Below are 27,971 nucleotides of genomic sequence, written 5' to 3' on the forward strand. Positions count from 1 at the left end.
GATGTAGGTACATATAAATAGCTACATAAATTATCATACATAGCAGCATATGTATATATTACCAAGAAAAACTCAACAATGTCAAAGTGACTTTTTTCCACTAGGCTCCTTGAGTCACAAATCTCCCCGTTCTCTCTGGGAAGCTTGTTTTAATCTTATTTTGCCTGTTAGTCGCCTTACAGAAGGAGCTTCTTTCATCGGCCCCTTTTTTTTCAGCTCTGTGGATATTTATTTACTGGTTTTGGTGGGAAGCACGGTTGTTGACCTCAGGTGAGGGTGTAGTGTCCCGCCCTGCAGTGTTGGCCAAGAAGTCTGCCAGCCCTAATTGGGACCTTTTCTCATTTCTCTTTCTTTTGCAAAGGGAAATCCTTTTCCATTTTCCTTCATTACCCAGCTTAGTAAACTTCTGTGCCAACTTTGGTGATTGTGAGCGTTTTGTTATCACCTGAGAAGTGACAAATTCCCTCCCGTTCTCTCTGGGATGGTTGTCTTCATCTAATTCAGTTCCTGGATGTCAAAATTTTTGCGTGTTCTGTTGCAGCTATCTAGGAAATGTTTCAGAGGAGGGTTTATACTGGAACTGTTCGTCCTATACATATATAGTAGGCACAATAGTATGAGTGCATATTGTATATATTAAGTAAATTTCAGCTTTTCATGAGTGGGGGAGCGTGTTGTCTGGCACTGGAATGGGTAATCGTTGGCACTGCGGCATTTTGTTGAGTTATTATCCCAAGTCAACATCTGACCACAGCTCTCTGGACTCCTATTCCATCTATAGGGGCAACCAAGCCCCACTTTATCAGACATTTTAGGGTTATCTTTAGTAATTTACATTATGTATGATAATTGTACTTATGTGTACCTGTGCCTAAATGAACTTATTAACTCCCTAATCCCTGTGAAGCTCTATGAAGGTCCTAATTCACTTTGTGCTGTGGTAACCCTTAATAATCACAATAATAACAACACTAGCTCTACCCTTAACCTTAACCCTTGCGGTTTTGGTGGGAAGCCGGTTACTGAACTTAGGTGAGGGTGTGGGAATCTGGCTCTGCTGGGGCTTGGCAACGTGGTCCACCTGATCTAATTGGGAATTTCTAGTTTCTCTTTCTATTTACAGAGGAACTCTTGTTCCTTTTTCTTTCATTGTTAATCTTTTGGCAACAAATCTTCCCTGTACATCGGCTTAAGCTGTCAGTGGCCCTGATAAACCCAACAAACAAAAAACCCCATTATGCCTTCAGTTAACTACGTAAGTTAATGTTTTTTTCAGGTATATGTACATATAAACACAGTTACATAAATTATCATACATAGCAGCATATGTGTAGATTACCTAGGATAATCCAAAAGCTTAAAGTGACTTATTTCCATTGAGATCCTTGTAATTTCTTATTTAAACCTTAAAAGTTAAAACAGGTAAGTAACTCGACTATGAAAAGTCGTTACAATAAAAGGAGATATACTAGGAATAAGGTAAACTGAGTTATATACACATTAAAGACAGGATCGGGGCACAATAATAGGTACATGAATGTTAGCTATACAAGACATCACTCTTCTCCCTTTCTGTAGTTACAGTCCCCTCAGGGAAGGTTCCTTGATGTTGGTAAGGGGCTCTTGATTTAGGGAATTGGATCTGTGCTCCAGTTCCCCGAATTAAGCCTGAATGCCTTCCACATCCCCCCCCCAGGTGCTATATAATCCTACGGGTTTAGCGCTTCCCCTTGATTATTATAATAATAATAATGTAGTTACATTCATTAGGTATCTTTTGGCTCTCTTCATGAACTGGTTCATGTTATGACATGAGCAGGCAGTTTATTCTACTCCTTTATTGCTATACAATAAAATGTGTTTGAAGCCTGGCCACTGACTGTGGGTACTACAAAGTTGTTCTCTCCCCCCCCCCCCCAGCACTGTGATTGGCTTTGGTTCCCAGCCTTGATAAACTTGGCAGCAAGGTATTCTGGACACTGTGAGCAATTTTATAAATGTGATTTAACTTCATTTGTTTTACTCTCTTCAAAGTTCAACATGTCCAGTTGTTGTAATTTATCCTGGCTTACATGCATTTTTGGACCCTGGTCCAGGATGAATCTCACCATTTTGTTCTGCATGATTTGTAATTTATCCTTCAGCTTTTATTGTTGAGGCAGAATACCATGAAGAGCAAGAGTGATTTATATGGCATTGTATAAGAGTTAGACATAGAGTCCTGAGAGCCTCAGTAGGTAGACACTGTACCTGTCTATAGAGGAACTTAAGTTTGGCATTCACTTTCTTTACTACACTGTTCCCTATCAATTCTGACATGAATGGGTCAGAGGGGATTCCCAGATATTTCACTGAGGAAACTGAAGTGATGGGTTCCCCATTACATTGGACATTAAAATTAGTTACCCTTTTCACTTTATTTTTCATGCCAAAGAGTATGGTTTCCATTTTCCCGAAGTGTAATGATAATTTGTTGTCTACTAACCATTTGCTGCACTACTCTAGTTCTAGTGACAGTACATTAGCTATGTCTTGTGGATCTTTACCTGACACTAACAAAGCAATGTCATCTGCATACAACAGAAGCTTACACTTGACAATAATGGGCATGTCATTCACATAACATAGGAACAAGCTGAGAGATATACATATACAGTAAAGACAGGGGCAGATCTGCTTGAAACTAATGAAGCTTAAGCTTCAGGGCCCCTAATCGTGGAGGGGCTCCAGAAGCAACTTTAGTCCACATTTATTAAAAATTTTGGATCTACTGTATGAGAAAGGGTGGCAAAGGGGCCCTCATAATAGTTCAAGCTTCAGGGTGGCAAAGGGGCCCTCATAATAGTTCAAGCTTCAGGGTGCCAAAAAATGTAGGTGTACTATGAACATTGACCTTAAATATAAAATAACTGGGTAAATAATTTACATGAAAATGAATTTACATACCTACTCCCCTCCTTTGATTTGTTCTGATACAATAATAGTGGAGGAGAAGAAAACGTTGTGCAATATCTGATAACATTCTTAGCACTGGAAATGTCATACAAGATTTTTCATCTGTTGCTTATGACAGGAACTCAGCTATCATAAATGCACTGACATTACAAGTGATTAGTGCAACACAGGAGGTGGTCTTAAATATTAAAAGAATGGGAGCACTGCAGGAGAGCAAAAGGCCCACAGGGATAAGACAAAATTCCATGTGGGACAAGACCCCATAGGACAAAACAACTTAGGCAGAAGACAGGAAAGGCAATGAAAATATAGGAAAGGTGAAGAGGTAAGGAGAGGAGAAGATAAAGATCAGGTCAAGTCAGATGTGTTCTGAAGTTTAGAGCATTTGACACCATAATGAGAAAGAAAGGCATCTACAGAGACAAAGCCAGGGCTAAGATTCACATTTAGAATGTTGTGTATAAAGGATGCTTCTACAAGTTGCCATTAGTGGAAGCTAGAAGAAGGGTAGATAGTTTTGGCAGAGGACCAGTTAATAAGCTGACTGTGATTTCTAACATGACAGAAAAGAACATTTTTAATGTTGGCTAGGCTAGCACTTCGTTTGTGCTTTAAGTCTGTCAGAAAGAGAGCCTCAGTTTCTCCAAAGTATTGGAAAGGACAAGAGGAACAAGAAATGGCATAAACTCTGGAAGCATCAGTGACAGGAGGATAGGTATGAATTAAATTACTATGAAGGGTATTTGTTTGACGAAGAATAAGCTTGATGTCTAAAGAGTGGAGGGTGTTGTCAAGATTTAAGAAACTGGAAATACAGTATAGGGAAGGCATGATATTGCACCTTTTTATTCTTTCTACTAAAAATATTTTATAAGAGATTTTTCATTAAACATAACAATGTAATACAGTGGACCCTTGGTTGTCAGCCGTTCCGCTTATTGGCACCTTTCAAGGCAGGTGAAATTGCCGACCTAGAAAATGTACAGAGAACTTTCACGGCGCGCATAACGGAGATAAAACACCTCAATTATTGGGAGCGCTTGAGGTTCCTAAACCTGTATTCCCTGGAACGCAGGAGGGAGAGATACATGATTATATACACCTGGAAAATCCTAGAGGGACTAGTACCGAACTTGCACACGAAAATCACCCACTACGAAAGCAAAAGACTTGGCAGACGATGCACCATCCCCCCAATGAAAAGCAGGGGTGTCACTAGCACGTTAAGAGACCATACAATAAGTGTCAGGGGCCCGAGACTGTTCAACTGCCTCCCAGCACACATAAGGGGGATTACCAACAGACCCCTGGCAGTCTTCAAGCTGGCACTGGACAAGCACCTAAAGTCAGTTCCGGATCAGCCGGGCTGTGGCTCGTATGTTGGTTTGCGTGCAGCCAGCAGCAACAGCCTGGTTGATCAGGCTCTGATCCACCAGGAGGCCTGGTCTCAGACCGGGCCGCGGGGGCGTTGACCCCCGGAACTCTCTCCAGGTAAACTCCAGGTCTCCAGGTAAACTCGGTTATCAGCCACTTTTTCGGCTTCTGGTTATTGGCCATTATTTCACTTATCGGACATATTGTATGCATCCACCCGCCTGCCCGTCAACCGCTCGAGCGTTCATGAGTCAGTCTGGCTGTGTGTCTGGGCGAGTGAGGATACTTCTGCTCATTCATCCAAACATCAGGGAGGCTAATGTTGTGAAAGGGAGTTTAGCAGGGAGTGTAGCAGGGAATAAGTCATTCTGACTTTTTTGGGTTATCCTAGGTTCTTTACACATATGCTGTGGAAGGGAGGTAGGGAATGTGGAAGGGAGGCAGGGAATGTAGCAGGCAGGCAGGGAGTGTAGCAGGCAGGAAGGGAGTGTAGCAGGCAGGCAGGGAGTGTAGCAGGCAGGCAGGGAGTGTAGCATGGAGGAAGGGAGTTTGGCAGGGAGGCAGGATGTGTAGCATGGAGGGAAGGAGTTTAGCAGGGAGGCAGGGAGTGTGGAAGGGAGGCACAGAGTGTGGAAGAGAGGCAGGGAGTGTAGCAAGCAGGCAGGGAGTGTAGCAGGCAGGCAGGGAGTGTAGCATGGAAGGAGGGAGTGTAGCAAGGGGTGTAGCAGGCATGCAAGGAGTGTGGCATGGAGGGAGGGAGTGTAGCAGGGAAACAGGGATTGTGGAAGGGAGGCAGGGAGTGTAGCAGGGAAACAGGGATTGTGGAAGGGAGGCAGGGAGTGTAGCAGGAAAACAGGGAATGTGGGAGGGAACCACTGCATGTAGCAGGCAGGCAGGGAGTGTAGCATGGAGGGAGTGTAGCAGGCATGCAGGGAGTGTAGCAAGAATGCAGGGAGTGTAGCAGGCAGGGAGGGAAGTAACCCCAGAGAGGGCTGTAATACCCGAAGTCCTTATGGAGGGGGATTCCCCTTCCAAATGATAATCAGTCCTCCCTTTCTCCTCCTCCCTGTCTCCCATAAGCCAACAAGAGTCTTCAGTAAAGGTATGTAATAGTGATTTAAATGTTCATTTATTTATTTTATTTAGTTCTTATTGTTTTGTGTATGTAAAACTAAAATTAATCTTTAAAAAATGTATTTTTTTGTTAATATTTTTGGGTGGCTGAAACGGATTAATTGTATTTACATTAATTCTTATGAGAAATATTATTTGTGTTTTAGACCATTTCGGTTTTAGGCCAATCTTCTGGAACGGGTTGCAGCCAATAACCGAGGGTCCACCATATTTTAATTTTAGATTGAACCATATTGCCTCCCATTCCAGGCATTGTATGACTCCATATCAGTTATGTACTTTCCCATGAATAGAGGAATGTACAAGATGATGCATGGCAGAAAAGAATAAACACAACCTTGGTAAAAAATCCTAGCTGGTGACTGAGTCAATTTCTTAATGTTTCATCTGTTTGTGAGATTGTGTAGATAATGTCTCGGCATCTGTGTTAGACTCCGAGCCCCACAACAAAGTATGGTAACTTAAGCTTCATAGGTCCTATGCCCCCCTATGCCTGCAATTTTCTCTTTTGTTTGGATCTGACACCAATTCTTTTCAGTCTTTCATATAATTAAAGTAAGAAAATGGTGTATATAATTAATAATTATTTGATCATGGATAACTGATCTTTCTGGGGAAATGAGCATGACCTATTATGGAGCATTCAGACCTTGACCTATTATGGTGCATTCCTATAAATGTTCTCTGGAAGCAGTTCTAACCACTTTCCTGTGAGGGGAGGTGTCCTAATGCTTGTGAAGTGCCCTTGCTCCAAGGATATGGAGCTACATTATCCTTTCTCTAATCAAACCTGATTACCTCATATTTCCTAAGCACTTCATAACATTTACAGGTTTAGCACTTCCAAATGAATATAAAACACAGTCTTAATTTAATGGACTAATGGAGAGAAGTGGGTGACCAGTAATGATAATTGTGGTGGGTAGAAAAGCAGTATATTTTTTGTGGTTGTAACAATAATAGACAATTCTGTAGACAACAGACTTTGTCCATTGTTTTTGAATCAGCCTTTCAACTCTATTTAGTCCTGCATTTCCAAAGTCTGTTAAATTGAAGTTTGTTGAATTGAAGGTTTACAGTAATTATAGAGATAGCTGTTGAACAATGGAGTACAATAATCATTTGTGATTTTGCAGATAATCACATTACATTTGGATTGATATTGAATGAGAAACAGTGGAAGTGTGTTCCAAAACATGGATGGCTATTCTTCTAAGCTAGCAGGAGAACTGCACAACTATAATTACAGCAGCAGTGCACAACATTTTGGGCCAGTATCAGGTGGTGTGTCAGGCCCTGTTCAGTCTATGACATCTACTTCCCAGTTTATTACCCAACAGAGTCATTCATCTAGCCAGGTATGTAATAATGTGTACATAAATGTTATACGATAACAAGATAAAAACTAAAAACATGTGCAACATCTGGGTATTTTTATTGTAGACATTTCACCAACCAGTGGCTTTATCAATACACAGTCAAGGACATAATTGGAAGACAGTAGAACTATGTACAAACAATAAGGTAATCAGTCTCTCAGCCTTGGAGTTGATGAAGAGCACTGTAGTACTCAGTGAGTTTATCAGATGATTTTGAATCCTTTTATTACTCTATCTTCTCTGGATATTAACTATGACACCCAAAAGGAATACTAGTGATGCTATAGGTGCCAAGAAGAATGAAAACAAATCTCTGATAACATTGAAGAATATTTTAATTTTGGGCACATATAATATAGACTGCTGGCACTTTTGGTCTGAGAGAATCCACCATCTGTACAATTAGAAGTAATGAGAAGAAAATAGAGCTTGTGGAATGAATAATACGATTGTGACCTGGGAAAAAATTAACGTCAGTGAGGTCAGTACTGCAGGGTAAAACAGACCAGAAATGCATTACAGAATACTTGACTACTGCAATACAACCATTGACTACTTAACATTTTTGCATCCACATCATCACAAGAGCCACACCCATCTGTCTCAGCCTAGTAGGGCAACATCAGCTCTCCACACACTTTCATATTGTAACCCATATGTTCTTTTCACATAAAGCTTGAAATGCATTGTATGCTAGTGACTTTCTTTTGCACCTGCCAATGTTTTATTACATGTAAATTACAGTGGAACCTCAAATTTCAAACGTATGGCTTATCGAACTCTTCAGAAATAGAACCCTTTTTCTGAACCAACTTTGTCCCTATTATCGAACTTGCCCCTATTTTCGAACCGCCGGGTACTGGACCTGTCTGGCAGCCCACTCTGTCTGCGTCCCCATGTAGGCGCCATGAACCAGTCTGGTTTTGTTGATGCTTGAGTGAACACTAACCTGCACTCTCATTCAAACATTTTATGATTATTACATTGTGTTTAGTGCTTGTGGGACTGTGAAATAAACTACAATGGGAGCAATGAAACTTACTAGTGGTAACCCTTCTTACACATAGGTCACACTACACATGCATGTACAAGCATATATATACACACACCCCTCTGGGTTTTCCACTATTTTCTTTCTAGTTCTTGTTCTTGTTTATTTCCTCTTATCTCCATGGGGAAGTGGAACAGAATTCTTCCTCCGTAAGCCATGCGTGTTGTAAGAGGCGACTAAAATGCCGGGAGCAAGGGGCTAGTAACCCCTTCTCCTGTATAAATTACTAAATTTAAAAAAGAGAAACTTTTGTTTTTCTTTTTGGGCCACCCTGCCTCGGTGGGATATGGCCGGTTTGTTGAAAGAAGATGATGTAGTTTACATACATATGTTACCCATATACATTTGATTATAAGGGATTAGTTCATACATTTCAAGAAAATTAATGCTTCACAATTTTTAGTTAGACAGCAACATAGGCCTAGCAACAGGACAAGGGACCAACTTACAAGAAGAATTTTGTGAAGGAACTGGAGTTGGGGGAGGAGGAGGACGTAAGAAGAAAAAGAAACAAAAAAGTGGTGAAGACCCTAGTACTTCTGTGAAGCCCAACATAATGCCTGAGGAAGATCTTGTTGATGCTGCCATTCCACTGCTGTCAGAAAATCAAGGTTTGTACACTGGTGTATTTATATTTTTTGTTGCTATTTTTTTTAATGTATTTGCCTGTCCTGAATGGAGAATATTTAAAATGTTAAATTTAAGGTACAGTAAACTCTTAACTTATTCAACTATAACTCACATTTTCAACAACTTGCTGTTGCATCCAAGATCAAAAGTCAAGCCTGAAAAACATACTTGATGGGCTGCTGGGAATTTTCCCCTCCATGCCCCTCAGTGCCTAGGGCAAGGTCAGTATTTTAGGGGGAGGCAAAGCATGACTCCTGAGTTGTCAGTTGTCTTTTGGATGTGTCTCATTCCATAATCTATCTCATGTTTTATCAGTCTATGTTTTGTCTTTTCATCATCATGTCTAGAGGAATACTAGTAATGCTGAAGGTACCAAGAAGAAAATTAAGCAGGAAACTATGCCTATTTTGAAAAATTGAAAGTGATTTATATGCTGTAATTCATGGGTCATGGAGGAACTGTGTGTGTTTGGTGTTAGGGAATCAACAATTTATATAATTTGATACAATGTGGTGAAGATAAAAGCTTGTGCAGTGTGTAATCCCTGATTTTACACAATGTAAAGAATGAGGAATTAATTGTTATAGCTAAATAAGATAAAAATGTTACTAAGTGTATGGATTGAAAAAAAAACAGATAGAAATGGGAAATGTTGAGTGAATGCGTGGGGAGTTTTGAATCAAGTGTGAGAGTAATGGTGGTTGGGGATTTCAATGCTAAAGTGGGTAAAAATGTTATGGAGGGAGTAGTAGGTAAATTTGGGGTGCCAGGGGTAAATGTAAATGGGGAGCCTTTAATTGAGCTATGTGTAGAAAGAGATTTGGTAATAAGTAATACATATTTTATGAAAAAGAGGATAAATAAATATACAAGGTATGATGTAGCACGTAATGAAAGTAGTTTCTTAGATTATGTATTGGTGGATAAAAGGTTGATGGGTAGGCTCCAGGATGTACATGTTTATAGAGGGGCAACTGATATATCAGATCATTATTTAGTTGTAGCTACAGTTAGAGTAAGAGGTAGATGGGAAAAGAGGAAGGTGGCAACAACAAGTAAGAGGGAGGTGAAAGTGTATAAACTAAGGGAGGAGGAAGTTCGGGTGAGATATAAGCGACTATTGGCAGAAAGGTGGGCTAGTGCAAAGATGAGTAGTGGGGGGGTTGAAGAGGGTTGGAATAGTTTTAAAAATGCAATATTAGAATGTGGGGCAGACGTTTGTGGTTATAGGAGGGTGGGTGCAGGAGGAAAGAGGAGTGATTGGTGGAATGATGAAGTAAAGGGTTGATAAAAGAGAAAAAGGTAGCTTAAGAGAGGTTTTTACAAAGCAGAAGTGTTATAAGAAGAGCAGAGTATATGGAGAGTAAAAGAAAGGTGAAGAGAGTGGTGAGAGAGTGCAAAAGGAGAGCAGATGATAGAGTGGGAGAGGCACTGTCAAGAAATTTTAATGAAAATAAGAAAAAATTTTGGAGTGAGTTAAACAAGTTAAGAAAGCCTAGGGAAAGTATGGATTTGTCAGTTAAAAACAGAGTAGGGGAGTTAGTAGATGGGGAGATGGAGGTATTAGGTAGATGGCGAGAATATTTTGAGGAACTTTTAAATGTTAAGGAAGAAAGAGAAGCGGTAATTTCATGCACTGGTCAGGGAGGTATACCATCTTTTAAGAGTGAAGAAGTGCAGAATGTAAGTGTGGGGGAGGTACGTGAGGCATTACGTAGAATGAAAGGGGGTAAAGCAGCTGGAACTGATGGGATCGTGACAGAAATGTTAAAAGCAGGGGGGGATATAGTGTTGGAGTGGTTGGTACTTTTGTTTAATAAATGTATGAAAGAGGGGAAGGTACCTAGGGATTGGCGGAGAGCATGTGTAGTCCCTTTATATAAAGGGAAAGGGGACAAAAGAGATTGTAAAATTATAGAGGAATAAGTTTACTGAGCATACCAGGAAAAGTGTACGGTAGGGTTATAATTGAAAGAATTAGAGGTAAGACAGAATGTAGGATTGCGGATGAGCAAGGAGGTTTCAGAGTGGGTATGGGATGTGTTGATCAAGTGTTTACATTGAAGCATATATGTGAACAGTATTTAGATAAAGGTAGGGAAGTTTTTATTGCATTTATGGATTTAGAAAAGGCATATGATAGAGTGGATAGAGGAGCAATGTGGCAGATGTTGCAAGTATATGGAATAGGTGGTAAGTTATTAAATGCTGTAAAGAGTTTTTATGAGGATAGTGAGGCTCAGGTTAGGGTGTGTAGAAGAGAGGGAGACTACTTCCCGGTAAAAGTAGGTCTTAGACAGGGATGTGTAATGTCACCATGGTTGTTTAATATATTTATAGATGGGGTTGTAAAGGAAGTAAATGCTAGGGTGTTCAGGAGAGGGGTGGGATTAAATTTTGGGGAATCAAATTCAAAATGGGAATTGACACAGTTACTTTTTGCTGATGATACTGTGCTTATGGGAGATTCTAAAGAAAAATTGCAAAGGTTAGTGGATGAGTTTGGGAACGTTTGTAAAGGTAGAAAGTTGAAAGTGAACATAGAAAAGAGTAAGGTGATGAGGGTATCAAATGATTTAGATAAAGAAAAATTGGATATCAAATTGGGGAGGAGGAGTATGGAAGAAGTGAATGTTTTCAGATACTTGGGAGTTGACATGTCGGCGGATGGATTTATGAAGGATGAGGTTGATCATAGAATTGATGAGGGAAAAAAGGTGAGTGGTGCGTTGAGGTATATGTGGAGTCAAAAAACGTTGTCTATGGAGGCAAAGAAGGGAATGTATGAAAGTATAGTAGTACCAACACTCTTATATGGGTGTGAAGCTTGGGTGGTAAATGCAGCAGCGAGGAGACGGTTGGAGGCAGTGGAGATGTCCTGTTTAAGGGCAGTGTGTGGTGTAAATATTATGCAGAAAATTCGGAGTGTGGAAATTAGGAAAAGGTGTGGAGTTAATAAAAGTATTAGTCAGAGGGCAGAAGAGGGGTTGTTGAGGTGGTTTGGTCATTTAGAGAGAATGGATCAAAGTAGAATGACATGGAAAGCATATAAATCTATAGGGGAAGGAAGGAGGGGTAGGGGTCGTCCTCGAAAGGGTTGGAGAGAGGGGGTAAAGGAGGTTTTGTGGGCGAGGGGCTTGGACTTCCAGCAAGTGTGCGTGAGCGTGTTCGATAGGAGTGAATGGAGACGAATGGTACTTGGGACCTGATGATCTGTTGGAATGTGAGCAGGGTAATATTTAGTGAAGGGATTCAGGGAAACCGGTTATTTTCATATAGTCGGACTTGAGTCCTGGAAATGGGAAGTACAATGCCTGCACTTTAAAGGAGGGGTTTGGGATATTGGCAGTTTGGAGGGATATGTTGTGTATCTTTTTATGTATATGCTTCTAAACTGTTGTATCCTAAGCACTTCTGCAAAAACAGTGATAATGTGTGAGTGTGGTGAAAGTGTTGAATGATGATGAAAGTATTTTCTTTTTGGGGATTTTCTTTCTTTTTTGGGTCACCCTGCCTCGATGGGAGACGGCCGACTTGTTGAAAAAAAAAAAAAAAGATAGAAACCTCATTCAGTTATCTTATAAGATCACTTTATTTCAGCATGATACAATGTTTGTACAGAGATGAATGACCTTTAGGTGTGCATGCAGAAAACCCCTTAATATGCAGAGTATTTTGGGCAAATTTAGGACTAACTTAAGATTAATAAGGCAATGACAAATTGAGTGGTTTTATATACAGTCTCTTAGGTGCTTATAAATATAAATTTAGGAGTTACAATGAATGCAAGAGAATTAAATATCCTATTAGTACATGCTATGTGGCTTTTATCAAGTTTAATTTTTAAAGAATTACAAGTTTGATTATATGTAATGAGGATTCCAGCATATTAACATAATGATTAAGGAAAATGCCCTGTTGAACTATAAGAAATTGTGAACAGGAGAGACAACCTTCAGAAGTGTGTTTACTTTGGGATGGTTTATTTTAAAATGTGCAGTATACTACACTGCAAAAAGTTCAGTGGGGAAAGGTCATCTACTGACCATGCAGCTGCAAGAAATTTCCCTGCTAAGCTTCAGAAAGTTATATCCGTGGGTGGTTATAAACTTAAGCAGATGATTAATGCTGGGAAGACAGGATTAAATTAGAAGAAGGTGTTATCTAAAACTTACATTAGCAAGCAAGAGAAGATCAGACCTGGATTTAAAGAAGAGATGGATCATTTTTAGCCTGCTTCTGTGTACTAATGCATCAGGTGATTGTAAGTACAAGCCTATGCTTCTTTGTTGCTCCTAGAATTCCCTTGCTTTAAAAGGTAAAGTCCAAAGCATTTTGCTTGTTATTTGATAGTCTAACCATACAGCATGGATGAATGAGGTAGTTTATTGACTAGTTCAAGAATGATTTTATTCATTCTGGAAAGATGTATCTGCACAGAAAAAAACTTTCATTCAAAGTTTTCCTCACTCTTGATATTTCCCATAGTCATCCTCAGTTCTTGCAGGATGTGGACCCAGATGTGAAAGTAGTGTTTCTGTCGTCAAATACAACATCTTTGATGCAACTATTGGATCAAGGAGTGATGAAGACAAAATTTTAAGTGCCATATACAGGGTAGTGCAAAAACTCCTCTCAGCAATAGATGACAACCGTGACATGTAAGGCCACTGTTTCGAGAGGTTTCCTGGAAATGTTGATTATGTTAAATACATCTTAAAATACATATGTAAAAACTATATGTGAATTTGCTCAGTATCACTCCATTGTGTTTACCTAAGGTTAATAATCAGAAGTGTAATTCTTCTCTACAAAACTTATTAAACCTATTAGCACAACCTAATAGAATATTCAGTTCTCTTGTATTCATTGTAACTCGCCTAATGACCATATGTACTGTTATTGCCGTATTAATCTTAAGTTAGTTTTAAGTTTGTCCAAAATGCTTTGCATATAAAGGGGCTTTTATTATTCTTAGTTGTGATCCAAGTAATTTTTTTTAAAGATTGGCATTTATTGTGTTGAGTGCAGCCAGATCAGCATTTGAAATGACCTGCAAACAGAATTGGTTTCATACATAACCAAGGGCTTTCCACAGATATTATCAAATATCAACCCCTCAAGGGAGGTTTCTTGATGCTGGTGAGGGGCTCTTGATCTAGGGAATTGAATCTGTGCTCCAATTCTCTGAATTGAGCCTGAATGCTTTCCATCACCCCCCCCCCCAGGTACTGTATAATCCCTACAGGTTTAGCACTCCCCATGATAATAATAATATTTTTTTATTTTTTTTTATTATCACACCGGCCGATTCCCACCAAGGCAGGATGGCCCGAAAAAGAAAAACTTTCACCATCATTCACTCCATCACTGTCTTGCCAGAAGGGTGCTTTACACTACAGTTTTTAAACTGCAACATTAACACCCCTCCTTCAGAGTGCAGGCACTGTACTTCCCATCTCCAGGACTCAAGTCCGGCCTGCCGGTTTCCCTGAATCCCTTCATAAATGTTACTTTGCTCACACTCCAACAGCACGTCAAGTATTAAAAACCATTTGTCTCCATTCACTCCTATCAAACACGCTCACGCATGCCTGCTGGAAGTCCAAGCCCCTCGCACACAAAACCTCCTTTACCCCCTCCCTCCAACCCTTCCTAGGCCGACCCCTACCCCGCCTTCCTTCCACTACAGACTGATACACTCTTGAAGTCATTCTGTTTCGCTCCATTCTCTCTACATGTCCGAACCACCTCAACAACCCTTCCTCAGCCCTCTGGACAACAGTTTTGGTAATCCCGCACCTCCTCCTAACTTCCAAACTACGAATTCTCTGCATTATATTCACACCACACATTGCCCTCAGACATGACATCTCCACTGCCTCCAGCCTTCTCCTCGCTGCAACATTCATCACCCACGCTTCACACCCATATAAGAGCATTGGTAAAACTATACTCTCATACATTCCCCTCTTTGCCTCCAAGGACAAAGTTCTTTGTCTCCACAGACTCCTAAGTGCACCACTCACTCTTTTTTCCTCATCAATTCTATGATTCACCTCATCTTTCATAGACCCATCCGCTGACACGTCCACTCCCAAATATCTGAATACGTTCACCTCCTCCATACTCTCTCCCTCCAATCTGATATTCAATCTTTCATCACCTAATCTTTTTGTTATCCTCATAACCTTACTCTTTCCTGTATTCACCTTTAATTTTCTTCTTTTGCACACCCTACCAAATTCATCCACCAATCTCTGCAACTTCTCTTCAGAATCTCCCAAGAGCACAGTGTCATCAGCAAAGAGCAGCTGTGACAACTCCCACTTTGTGTGTGATTCTTTATCTTTTAACTCCACGCCTCTTGCCAAGACCCTCGCATTTACTTCTCTTACAACCCCATCTATAAATATATTAAACAACCACGGTGACATCACACATCCTTGTCTAAGGCCTACTTTTACTGGGAAAAAATTTCCCTCTTTCCTACATACTCTAACTTGAGCCTCACTATCCTCGTAAAAACTCTTCACTGCTCTCAGTAACCTACCTCCTACACCATACACTTGCAACATCTGCCACATTGCCCCCCTATCCACCCTGTCATATGCCTTTTCCAAATCCATAAATGCCACAAAGACCTCTTTAGCCTTATCTAAATACTGTTCACTTATATGTTTCACTGTAAACACCTGGTCCACACACCCCCTACCTTTCCTAAAGCCTCCTTGTTCATCTGCTATCCTATTCTCCGTCTTACTCTTAATTCTTTCAATTATAACTCTACCATACACTTTACCAGGTACACTCAACAGACTTATCCCCCTATAATTTTTGCACTCTCTTTTATCCCCTTTGCCTTTATACAAAGGAACTATGCATGCTCTCTGCCAATCCCTAGGTACCTTACCCTCTTCCATACATTTATTAAATAATTGCACCAACCACTCCAAAACTATATCCCCACCTGCTTTTAACATTTCTATCTTTATCCCATCAATCCCGGCTGCCTTACCCCCTTTCATTTTACCTACTGCCTCACGAACTTCCCCCACACTCACAACTGGCTCTTCCTCACTCCTACAAGATGTTATTCCTCCTTGCCCTATACACGAAATCACAGCTTCCCTATCTTCATCAACATTTAACAATTCCTCAAAATATTCCTTCCATCTTCCCAATACCTCTAACTCTCCATTTAATAACTCTCCTCTCCTATTTTTAACTGACAAATCCATTTGTTCTCTAGGCTTTCTTAACTTGTTAATCTCACTCCAAAACTTTTTCTTATTTTCAACAAAATTTGTTGATAACATCTCACCCACTCTCTCATTTGCTCTCTTTTTACATTGCTTCACAACTCTCTTAACTTCTCTCTTTTTCTCCATATACTCTTCCCTCCTTGCATCACTTCTACTTTGTAAAAACTTCTCATATGCTAACTTTTTCTCCCTTACTACTCTCTTTACATCATCATTCCACCAATCGCTCCTCTTCCCTCCTGCACCCACTTTCCTGTAACCACAAACTTCTGCTGAACACTCTAACACTACATTTTTAAACCTACCCCATACCTCTTCGACCCCATTGCCTATGCTCTCATTAGCCCATCTATCCTCCAATAGCTGTTTATATCTTACCCTAACTGCCTCCTCTTTTAGTTTATAAACCTTTACCTCTCTCTTCCCTGATGCTTCTATTCTCCTTGTATCCCATCTACCTTTTACTCTCAGTGTAGCTACAACTAGAAAGTGATCTGATATATCTGTGGCCCCTCTATAAACATGTACATCCTGAAGTCTGCTCAACAGTCTTTTATCTACCAATACATAATCCAACAAACTACTGTCATTTCGCCCTACATCATATCGTGTATACTTATTTATCCTCTTTTTCTTAAAATATGTATTACCTATAACTAAACCCCTTTCTATACAAAGTTCAATCAAAGGGCTCCCATTATCATTTACACCTGGCACCCCAAACTTACCTACCACACCCTCTCTAAAAGTTTCTCCTACTTTAGCATTCAAGTCCCCTACCACAATTACTCTCTCACTTGGTTCAAAGGCTCCTATACATTCACTTAACATCTCCCAAAATCTCTCTCTCTCCTCTGCATTCCTCTCTTCTCCAGGTGCATACACGCTTATTATGACCCACTTCTCGCATCCAACCTTTACTTTAATCCACATAATTCTTGAATTTACACATTCATATTCTCTTTTCTCCTTCCATAACTGATCATTTAACATTACTGCTACCCCTTCCTTTGCTCTAACTCTCTCAGATACTCCAGATTTAATCCCATTTATTTCCCCCCACTGAAACTCTCCTACCCCCTTCAGCTTTGTTTCGCTTAGGGCCAGGACATCCAACTTCTTTTCATTCATAACATCAGCAATCATCTGTTTCTTGTCATCCGCACTACATCCACTGTATCTTATGAAAGTTGGTTCATTTGTACAATTACAATATAGAATGCTTTGTATGTGGATGTTAGACTAATGTCTTTATCATAGCAGGTGTGGAGGATTTGCTATTCCCAGCATCATTACCACCACCTGGAGGAACACTAGTGGGTGGACAGTACCTTCTTAACAATTCCCTACTTGATCAGATCCTCACAGAAAAAAAAATGGTGAGTGTTTGTACGGTACTACATAAAACTCATGACAATAGTGTTAGTCTTCCTACCAAAATCTTGTTAGTGTTAATGTATGGGGAAGCACTAAATGCTAGTACAGTGGAGCCCCAGTTTACGATATTATTTCATTCCAGATGTATGTTCAGGTGCCAGTACTGAACGAATTTGTTCCCATAAGGTATATTGTGAATTAGATTAGTTCATTTCAGACCCCCACACATACACGTACAAACGCACTGACATAAATATACTTACATAATTGGTTGCATTGGGAGCTGATCGTAAAGCGGGGGTCCACTGTACTAATACAGCACCAGCAGAATGGGAGGTAATAAAATTTGATCCAGAATGAATAGCTCCAACTTCTTGGATCAAAAGACCCTCATATGCATCTTGATGCATTTTAATCATGGCTTCAGCCATGTTAAAATGATAGTAATTATCGTATTGTCAGCAACATTGCTTTGTGTTAGTGACCATTAAGATGATATTCATCAGGCAACAACTTGGCTTCTGGCCATCCTTACTTCATTATTATAATTATTATAATAAAAAAAAAGCGCTAAGCCACAAGGACTGTTACTTCATTATTAAAAACTATAGAAACCTTGTAAACTTGTGTAGGTCACAGCCGACTCGTTAATGATCTTCTAACGGCAGGGCATCGTGACTTGTGTGAGAATTGCAGAGTTGCGCTGACTGAGCAATATATTTTGGATATTGTCCTATTTATAACTGCACATCTTTATTTTTAACCTTTTCAAAATGCTTCATACTTTTGTCTACCCTTATCAGTTTAAGATACTATCTTCAGTACTGATACTTTTGTTTTTTGGCTTGCAGTTGATCTGCTGAACTTTTGCTAAATTCTCATATTTACAATTTTTTCTACTTTTCCTGTTTATACTCTCTCTTCTATTATTTCACTATAGCTATTCACATGATATTCTAGTTTTAAATATTAGTCTGTAATAAAAAAGATTATATAAGTATGTACAAAGAAAACTTAATTGGTAAATTATTAAAATCAAGTGCTAAACCCACTAGAGTTATACAGCGCTGCAGGACAGGGGGTGTTGCTAGAGAGGAGCCGAGGGTGGAGAGGATAACAAGAGGTAGAAAGTTTGTGTAGTAAATCGGTTGGTGTCAAGAATATATTTTAAAGAGGAACACAATGGAGGAATTGGCAAATATAAATCTGTTTAAATACCACAATGAGTTATTTGTATAATACATGAAAACATTGTATTGCAGACTGATTATGGCACATAATTTGAATAATTATTATGGGTAATTCAAGACAGTTTCCAATTTCCTTTTTTTTTTTTTTTCAGCAAATACTTCAGTCACCAGATGTAATAGAATTCTTGAAAAAACATATGTCAAAGAAATAAGTGCATTGTGAATGAAACCATAATACTCTGTAGACTGCATAAATTTGAACTTTTGTGCAAATTAGATACTTTTTTTTTGTAGTGTGTGTGTCTAGTTATGCAGACAGATATTCTTTATGTTGAGAAATTTATAAATAATATAATATTGGACCTACCCTATATAGTATATGTTTTTATCATATTACAATCAAAACCCACAAGGGTCTTTAACTACAAGGGATCACTTGAAGGTATCAATCATGTATAAAATAGCTTACAAAAGGATAATAACTACTATATACTAATAATTTTTATTATTATTAGAAGGCAAGAAAGGCACCTTATGAAATGCATTACCACACAGTAAGAAATTGAGTTATTTGGTATTTTGAGATTAGATTAGAATTATGATTGTCAAAGCTAGTTTTAACAGAAATACCATAACATTTGAAATCTTTGGCAGTCATAAGATGTTACCATAGTTCAAATGCACTTCTTGTGCTAAGTTTTGGAGTCTCATCTATATTTACCAGCAACTTCATAAATATACATTTTTGCACATTTTGCGACATTATTTAACCCTTAAACGGGGCGAGTACATAAACTATATATATATGTATATATCAATAACAACACTGCACTAGCCAAGGACTCGAACCCATGCTGCTTTGGCCTGCCTCACGGTGGGCAAAAACGCACAACGCCCTAATCCACTGGACCATACGATCCTTACAAGTAGGGCATCCAGCGGAACTGGATGTTGTACTCCCTACCCAAGGACACACGATGGTGTGGATGACTCTAGGCTAATTTCATTCTAGTCCCTGTTTGGTGTACTAGTTCAACGAGCAGTATTTTATATTATCGTGACCACGAACGAGTTGTATTGATCAATAACAACACCGCACTAGCCAAGGACTTGAACCCATGCTGCTTTGGCCTGCCTCATGGGCGAAAATACATGACGCCCTAATCCACTGGACCATACGATCCTTACAAGTAGGGCATCCAGCGGAACTGGATGTTGTACTCCCTACCCAAGGACATATGATGGCGTGGATGACTAGGCTAATTTCATTCTAGTCCCTGTTTGGTGTACTAGTTCAACGAGCAGTATTTTATATTATTGTGACCACGAACGAGTACCACTCGTTCATGGTCACAATAATATAAAATACTGCTCGTTGAACTAGTACACCAAACAGGGACTAGAATGGAATTAGCCTAGAGTCATCCACACCATTGTGTCCCCTTGGGTAGGGAGTACAACATCCAGTTCCGCTGGATGCCCTACTTGTAAGGATCGTATGGTCCAGTGGATTAGGGCGTCATGGGTTTTCGCCCACCATAAGGCAGGCCAAAGCAGCATGGGTTCGAGTCCTTGGCTAGTGCAGTGCTGTTGTTGATCAATACCACTCATTCATGGTCACAATAATATATATATATATATATATATATATATATATATATATATATATATATATATATATATATATATATATATATATATATATATATATATATATATATAAAACTGAAAGTCAGTGACAAGAGCTATAAGTATGGGGTGTGGGGTGGGCTGTAGCTCTCCCAGTTACGTCTGATGCGAAGCCACAAACTAAAACAAGCCTTATAAGCCGTGAAATACGGAAATTAGGTACCGCATTAAACAACTTATGTCAAGTAATACTTTATGAAACCACATACTGTATATACAGTACAAGTACAGTAAACCCTCGACATAAGAGACTAATGGGGTGGATTGTCCGAGTGTCCATTAAATTGAGAATAAAAAAAAAAACTATTAATATAGAACTGTACACACAACTTGCAGATATGCTGCAATAAACATTAAAAATAAACAAGTTAAAAGTACAATTTAACTAGTGGATTTTGCCCATAATTTTAAGTCAATTATATCAAAGATTTACTGTATTATTTTTTTTGTCAGGTTTGAGCTCAAAATGTGGGTAATACAATGCTTACACTCAGAAGAATTGTTTAGGATGTTGCAGATTAGAGTGTCATTTAAATTGTAATGGCCACTGGCAAGTCAGTGATAGAGTGAGTGATACCGAGTTTTTTTTTTTTTTTTGGGTCACTACCTAAATGGAAGACGACTGGCATGTAAAAACAGTAATAATGGCAAGACAGGTATTGAACAAATGATGGTGATTATCTTTTGTTCTTTGGGTCACCCTGCCTTGGTGGGAATTATTACAGCCATAACTAAGTGCTAAATCTTGGTATGAAATAGCCAGGCTAGAAAAAAAAAAATTGAAATAAATGAATGTCAATCAGATTTATGCTGCAAGACTACCAGTGCATTCTTTGCATATCAATAAGTATTCCAGAGAGCACTGACTAATATATTGTTTATATACAAAATATGTTTTAATAAGAAAGTAAATGTAAATGTAATGTCTGTAAACTTATCAGATTCATGTTAAACGACTGGCAGGTACCATAATTATGTTTTAATTTTAACCGTTTCACAGATCAAACACAAAATTATAACAAACATATACAGTGTGTGGAGATGCTAAATTATAGTGCCTGTGGAAAAACAATGAATATGCTGTGTATATTATTATTATTTTTTACAGTTACCATATCCAAAAACAAGTGCTAAACCTATTGCAAGTGTATATTATTATAATCAAGGTAACATTACACAGATAACCTGCACATAGAAGAGAGGAGCTTATGACGACATTTCGGTCCGACTTGGACCATTTACAAAGTCAATATGACTGTAAATGGTCCAAGTTGGACCAAAACGTCGCCGTAAGCTCCTCCCTTCTATATGCAGGTTATTTGTGCATCATTCCAGTCACGGTATTGTGCCTTTTTTTTGTTATTTGCTATAATCAAGGTAACTGCTAAACCAAAATACATAAAACAGCTGATAAGGTGCATTTCAACACATCGTACAACAGCATCTTCTCATTATTTTTATACAATTATTTTATCAATTTTGCATGCACTATAAGAAAAAACATAAAAAACAAAAGAAGCTCACACATGGATGCAAAGGTAATTCTATATATACCCAGTTTAGGGGTTAAAATAGTTTCATTCAAAATTAACTCTTGGACTCTGTCCACTCGCTCGTTCTGTCGTGTACAACGTTATTTGTTCGTTTCTCAGTCTTTCACTTGTGAGACTTATTAAGTCATTTGAGTATACTATAAACACCTTTAAAATTAAGCACATTACATTTAACCTTCAGACAGCCTGCACAATTTTCTTTTTATACAGTACCAATAAATACTAACACAGTTACTTACCTATATGGCTGGACTAATGGTAATTAAAGTACTGGGTATACCAGTACTGACAGACTGGAGTGCAGACACACATGCAATACTTAGAACATTCATTAAAGAAACATTTTACCCACTAGGAGATTTGTCAGTCCTTTACAGAGTTTATTGAAAACAGCATTAAAGTAGTGAAGGGAGGTCATATTACATGATGCATGATGGCAGTCTGTGGTGCATAGGGAGAGGTGAAGATACCTGATTGCAATGTCCTGAGATAAATCTCATCTTTGTGAATACACCAGAGATGCTCAATCTCTGAGTTTTGTATGACTTGTGTTAATACTGTACTACTATCACGGCTGCCACAGCAAGGTGTCCTCTTTTATTAAAAGACTAGTTTCATCCTGTTTCACAAGATGCCTCCTGTGTATGCTATGATGTCACACATGCATTGCTGCCACAGCTACACACACAATCATCCTAAATTCACTTTCAGATTCTTAGATGTCTCACTTAAGTGTACCTTATCACACATTCTCCAAGGGATTCTGCATACGTCAACTCCAGTCTCAACTGTTCTGGTTAGCCTCATTTTGATAAAGTCCTTAACGATGGTGATGGAGCTTATTGCTACATTGAGGTTATTAGCTAGTGCTCTAGAGATGTTGCTGGCTATGTTGTTTAGCAAAAGGATAACAGATCTGGTGGCCTCTTTTGAGAGCACAATATTGTCAGCCCAGTTACTCAGTATGTCTACATTACACAAATATTCAGCTGCCTACATTTCCCATCATACCTCACTTTAGACTATAAAAAGCGAACCCTCCACATCACTGACGATACTAAATAGGAGAAAGCAGCCACTAGATATGATGTTCTCCTGGTCAGCAATTTTGCCAGCAACATCTCCAAAGCAACTAGCCAATAACAACCTCAATGCAGCAACAAGCTGCCATTAAGGAATTGCTCAAAACAGAGGAAACCCAGAACAGTCAAGACAATCCTTGTGGAAGGGAAAGGGTGAAATGAAGTATACACACAAGTGAGAAATCAAGAACTCTCAAATAAATTAAGGAACATAAGCAACTATGTAGCCGTAACAATTAGAGCAATGCATGTGATACTTCATGGGCCATCCCATTAAGTGGGATGAAGATAATTTGTCAATAATAGAGAATAACCTAGATGTGGTATTGTTTAGAAGTCATCATAGCAATATCCAATTTACATAACATTCAGGGGATCAGCAGTGCTGGTGTACTTGCAAAGATAAAACTATCTCAAGGTACTGTCTTGCCATATTGCCATAACCTAACCTGACCTGACCTACCTCCACTATTTTAATCCTGTTCTCAGTAAACTCTGTATTGGACTGAGAAAGCCACTCAAGGGTGAGAAGTTTCATTCTCTCTCTCTACTTCAGTGGACTAAAGTTTATAGTAGTAATGATCTTGAATCCATAAACCAGTGAAGGTAATTTAACAAGTGGCACATTATTTGTTTCATTTATAGTAAAATAAGCTAAGAAAAATTTCAGTTCAATATTTATCTAAATGTGGTATGAATTTTTTTTTTTTTTCAAATCGACCACTGGTAATGCATAGAAAACTTGTCACGTACTGTAAAGCCCACCGGACAGACGCAAGATTCAAGTTAACAGTTTGCAGGAATTACTTTATACAGAACCTTGTGTAAGCATACGAGCCTTACACATTCAATCTGTAAATGTATAATTGGTATCCGATAAGCAAGCATGTGTATTACAAATCCAAGTTGTTAGTTGATGATTGATCAAAACTTAAACAGTACAGTAATATCTGATGTATTTATCAAGTCCATTCCTTTATTATAGCTGTACCAATTGCTATACAATTTTCTACAAATGTGGCAGGTTTCAATTACGCACGTTATTGACACGCAATTCACGAATAGCTTTGATTTTTCACAGGCTCTTTGGCAGTGCCAATTTTTTTCAGGGTTGGTGTGAAAACCCTAAAATGAAAACTAGCCATATAACACTGAACTTAGCTCAGTGCTAAATAGTGTGATCTATTGAGAAATAAGTCTCTGAAAAAAATCTGAACAAAATTTGTTATGCAGACAATTTTGCATTATTCGTAGTCTTAAGTTTCATGGGACCTCTAGGAATGCAACCCCTCTTAAATTTGTAGACTATATTTACAGTTTAATTTGCATAAAGAGCTGATACAGTACAATATTATTAGTTTCCTCAATTTTCACTACCTTCTATTCCATGCACCAGAGGTGAATATTTTTTCAAAAATATGTAATTTTTATAATGCAGTTTGTTCCATAAGCTAATAATGTAATGGAACAATAAAGATTCAAACAAATGATGGCTTGGAAAGACTCCTTTTTTTTTACAACCATTTAGCTGGCTATACACAATTATATAAAAAACTATATTTTATAGCATCCTGAAGTGAATAAGATTTACACAAAGATGTTCAACTAATCTTTCTTGAAAATAATAAATATAATTTTTTCCAAAAATATTAACATTTGCATTTCAGTTTTTATATGAGGTGCTTCTATAAGAATTAATATTTCTCGGTTTGATTCAGCAAATCTGTATTAATGTAAAAAGTTATTAAATTCTTGAACTTCATAAAAGCCATTTAAAGCTTAAAAAAAAAAAAATACTTTCAAATTACACCATTAAATTATTTGAACAAATGCATGTACACTTATTAACTACAAACAGAACTACAGATTACACAAGCTTGTTTAGGCACATGAACTAACATTCAAGAGTTATAAAGCTTTATCACAAAGGCCACTTATTGTATATAGTTTATTTACACTTCTTAAAATATATAAATAGCCAAAACTGCATCATGACCAATAAATACAGTCTTTGTGATAAAAATTACATTAGCACATAAAATGTCAATATTAATAACATAAAACAATTATAAAATATAACCTCTGCTTTATATTGTATTTGATATACAAGGAACAGTGTTAAAAAAGTGGGTTACAAGAAACTACGTTTCCCTGCTTTGAACACACTTTTCATTAAAGCTTTCAATACAGAGAGCAAAGTATTAGCCCTCCTTCACTAACAGTCTTCACTTGTCAACTATTATTGCTTGTAATTACTAGAACCCAATTCTGCAATTTTCTTATTACATACTTACACATATGAAAGAGCTCATCTTTGCCACACTGGGTCTGATGACCCCATAAGAATACACTTTGCTCATTTGCTAAAATACTGTACCACTTTAATAATTCAGTCTTTCCCATCTCCTCCTCCTCCTCCTCAGATCTATTGAAGGAATGGTCAGAGATCAGACCATAATTAAAAAACAGACAATAGAACCTCCATCTTTCCTACCAGTGAATAAAAACACAGGTTTAACATTTTATGAAATACATTAAAATACTGAGATAATGCACATTATCACTATAATCATAACTAAGCACTAAACCTACAAGGGTCATACAGCACTGCAGGGTAGGGCATGCTAAAGGTTTAATGTGATTGATCAGAGACTAGCGAGGGTGGAGAGTACAACAAGGTAGAGTTAGTAAGAGCAGTGAGGAGTGCTAAAGGAAGTATAATCAAAGTTTGTACTATTAATAAATTTGTTGCTGTCAAAAAGTCAAAGAGGGAGTCTGGGTCATAGGTGGGGCTGTCAGCAAGGAGGGAAGATTAAGTAAGGGTGTTAGAGTGGTGATGATGTCAGAGTTACATTCTGCATACCCAATGATAAACAGAACAGTCTAACAGAATATGGCAAACTAAAATTGGAACCTGACAATTCTCAAGAGTAATACTGGGCGCCTTCTCCATGAGATACCCATGGGTGAGACGCGTGTGCCTGATGCGAAGACAGGAAAGCATAGTATCCCAACCACGACATTGATAATAATAAGACCAGAATCCTAAATATGGCTTGACAGAAAATAATTTGTTATGAATCAACTTACACCAATGTTGTTGCCAATGGTTGTGAAGGTAGTTAGAGATTACAGCAAAATAGTCTGAGAATGAAATACCCCTATATGAAACATGGAGGACATGAACTGTTGACTGCACAGCAGAGAAAGCCTGCTCATTGCCCTGAACAGCCACATGACCAGGGACCCAACAGAAAATGATTTCTTTGATTTTTGCTAAAAATGCAGTGCAACCAAGTTGTATATGAAGAACTATGGGGTGAGGTGAATTAAGTGTTTTAATAGTCTGTAAAGCACAAGAGGAGTCTGAAACTACCACACGCTGAGGTAGACCTGGATGCAATACGTATATCCGCTATGAGAATTGCTGCAAAAATGCAAGCCGAGTCTAATAAATGATCTTGCACAACACTGTCCAGGAACACTGCTGCAAACCTGACAACACCAGAGTGAATATGCAAGGAAAAGGGATGGAGTAAACAGGGGTGGCAAGCAAATAATGGACCTCTACTAATGTCCACCACCATCCTGTATGTAGAAGGATCGTGAAGGTCCTGACAGAAGACAAAATATTGGAGGCAATGGGCATCTTGCTGTTCATTTAAAGATGGAACATGAGATAATACACATGACGTGATTAGGAATTAATGGTAAAAAATACAGTAGCCACTATCTAGCATAGACTAATCTATACATAAATAATGTCCATGTATAGACTAGACCAAATCTATCTGGCTGTGAAACACTGCACTCTTATGGCACTTAAAAAGATGAAATATCACTAGTCCTATTATACAAGAGGCATGTGCACGTGTGGAAATGGCGAGGCACAAGACAAGAAAAGGTGGTTCGGGCTTGTCTGGATGCTAGCTAGTTTAAACAACAGGATCTAGACTTGCCTAGTAGAATTCCACCCTATGATAATTTAACTATGACATTTGGCAAGAAGACAAGAGTCCAGAACTGACTAAGTGGAAATAATTCTTGTAGCATATTAAGACTGTGACCAAGGATCAATGTGTATTTTTATGGGATTATTGGACCTCAAGGTGGCACAGAAAAATATTGCCAAAATCTTCTTCTTTCAATGCACTGACCGTATCCCACCGAAGCAGGGTGGCCCAAAAAGAAAAACGAAAGTTTCTCTTTATAAATTTGGTAATGTAATGTAATAAAAGCAAACATAGGGATAAAAAAAAAATTTGGCATGCAGTTATCTGTGAGGCACTTATATGCAATATTAGAAACAAGACTACATAATCTTTAAAAATATATTTTATGTTAAGGAGACTATATATTTAATTTTAAAACATTCAAAACTTCTTATTTGAATAAAAGAGGATGTATTGCCACTTTGTACATCAGAGTGACTTCTTGAATGATGAATGCTAACCTTTAAACATTAAACTCCTCCAGTTCTAATAAAATACTGTGCTATCATATGGAATAATTGAAATCACATTGATGATGCAATGGGTTTCTCATGTTATGAAAGTGCCTGCAAGACATACGTATTAACTCGCTGCACTAAAGAAATAAACAACAAATGTAATGTGTATAAATATTAAACAATATGCACAAGAAAATTTATTGCCTCCTTGATTGATTATTTCTCTTCAGCATTATAACTCTTACAAACACTTAAGTAGCATTTAATGCAAATTCTATAAGAAAAAATAATAAATAAAATTAAAACTAATTGATGGTATATTTGATATATAATTGTCTCTAACAAAATGGATAACATATTTATTACTGGTACTTTAATCTTAATTTGCATACAATTGTGACGTACCGGAGGATTTGATATGACGAGATTATTTTTGGCACATTAAGGACTTCGTCTGATAGAACTGTTCAGTTCAGATGTAGAATACTGTATTAAAGAAGTCTTCGAAAGTTCACACACAAAACCCTGAGGCACTAACAGTCTATTCTTGAGGCACTTAAAAAGAGTTTTTGTGCATGACTATCATATGCAATGCCTGTACCTGACTTGCTTTCACTTCTGTTTTGTATTGAGGTACTAGAAATTTTGTCCTTGCTTGAAGCCTTTTGTAAGTACTTCATACTGAAGAAGGCAGTTGTCCAGTTTCATATTTTGTGTTAGGGTACTGTATGATGCTTAGTGTGTGTTCTTATAGCGAGTGAAGAGGTTGTACAAAACTCTGAGAGTTGACTTGAGATCAGCATTTACAATATCTGCAAAGTAAAATTATCAAAGACAGTGCA

General features: G+C 38.2%; 2 protein-coding genes across 7 annotated transcripts in view; one reads left to right on the forward strand and one right to left on the reverse strand.

Moving 5' to 3' along the window:
• Window positions 1-1,064: 1,064 nt before the first annotated feature.
• Window positions 1,065-19,107, forward strand: LOC128700320 (uncharacterized). Of its 4 annotated transcripts, none has more exons than XM_053793421.2 (5): window positions 1,071-1,255; window positions 6,600-6,821; window positions 8,297-8,504; window positions 17,049-17,167; window positions 18,508-19,107. In XM_053793421.2, exons 2-5 carry the CDS (start codon window positions 6,630-6,632, stop codon window positions 18,565-18,567), a joined length of 579 nt encoding a protein of 192 aa, XP_053649396.1. In that variant the 5' UTR covers window positions 1,071-1,255; window positions 6,600-6,629; the 3' UTR covers window positions 18,568-19,107. The 4 variants fall into 4 exon arrangements, with proteins under 4 accessions (XP_053649398.2, XP_053649396.1, XP_053649399.1 ...); XM_053793422.2 differs by having other exon boundaries at window positions 1,086-1,255; window positions 17,052-17,167; XM_053793423.2 differs by lacking the exons at window positions 17,049-17,167; window positions 18,508-19,107 and adding an exon at window positions 13,031-13,207 and having other exon boundaries at window positions 1,065-1,255.
• Window positions 18,846-27,971, reverse strand: part of parvin (beta-parvin) — a 92,947-nt gene continuing 83,821 nt past the window's right edge. For all 3 annotated transcript variants that reach the window (XM_053793425.2, XM_053793427.2, XM_053793426.2), the window contains exon 14: window positions 18,846-27,941. In XM_053793425.2, coding sequence (XP_053649400.2) covers window positions 27,865-27,941 — 77 coding nt within the window. In that variant the 3' untranslated portion in view covers window positions 18,846-27,864. The remainder of the gene's footprint in view (window positions 27,942-27,971) is intronic.

This window comes from Cherax quadricarinatus, chromosome 71 (assembly GCF_038502225.1).
Source record: "Cherax quadricarinatus isolate ZL_2023a chromosome 71, ASM3850222v1, whole genome shotgun sequence".
Taxonomy (NCBI): domain Eukaryota; kingdom Metazoa; phylum Arthropoda; class Malacostraca; order Decapoda; family Parastacidae; genus Cherax; species Cherax quadricarinatus.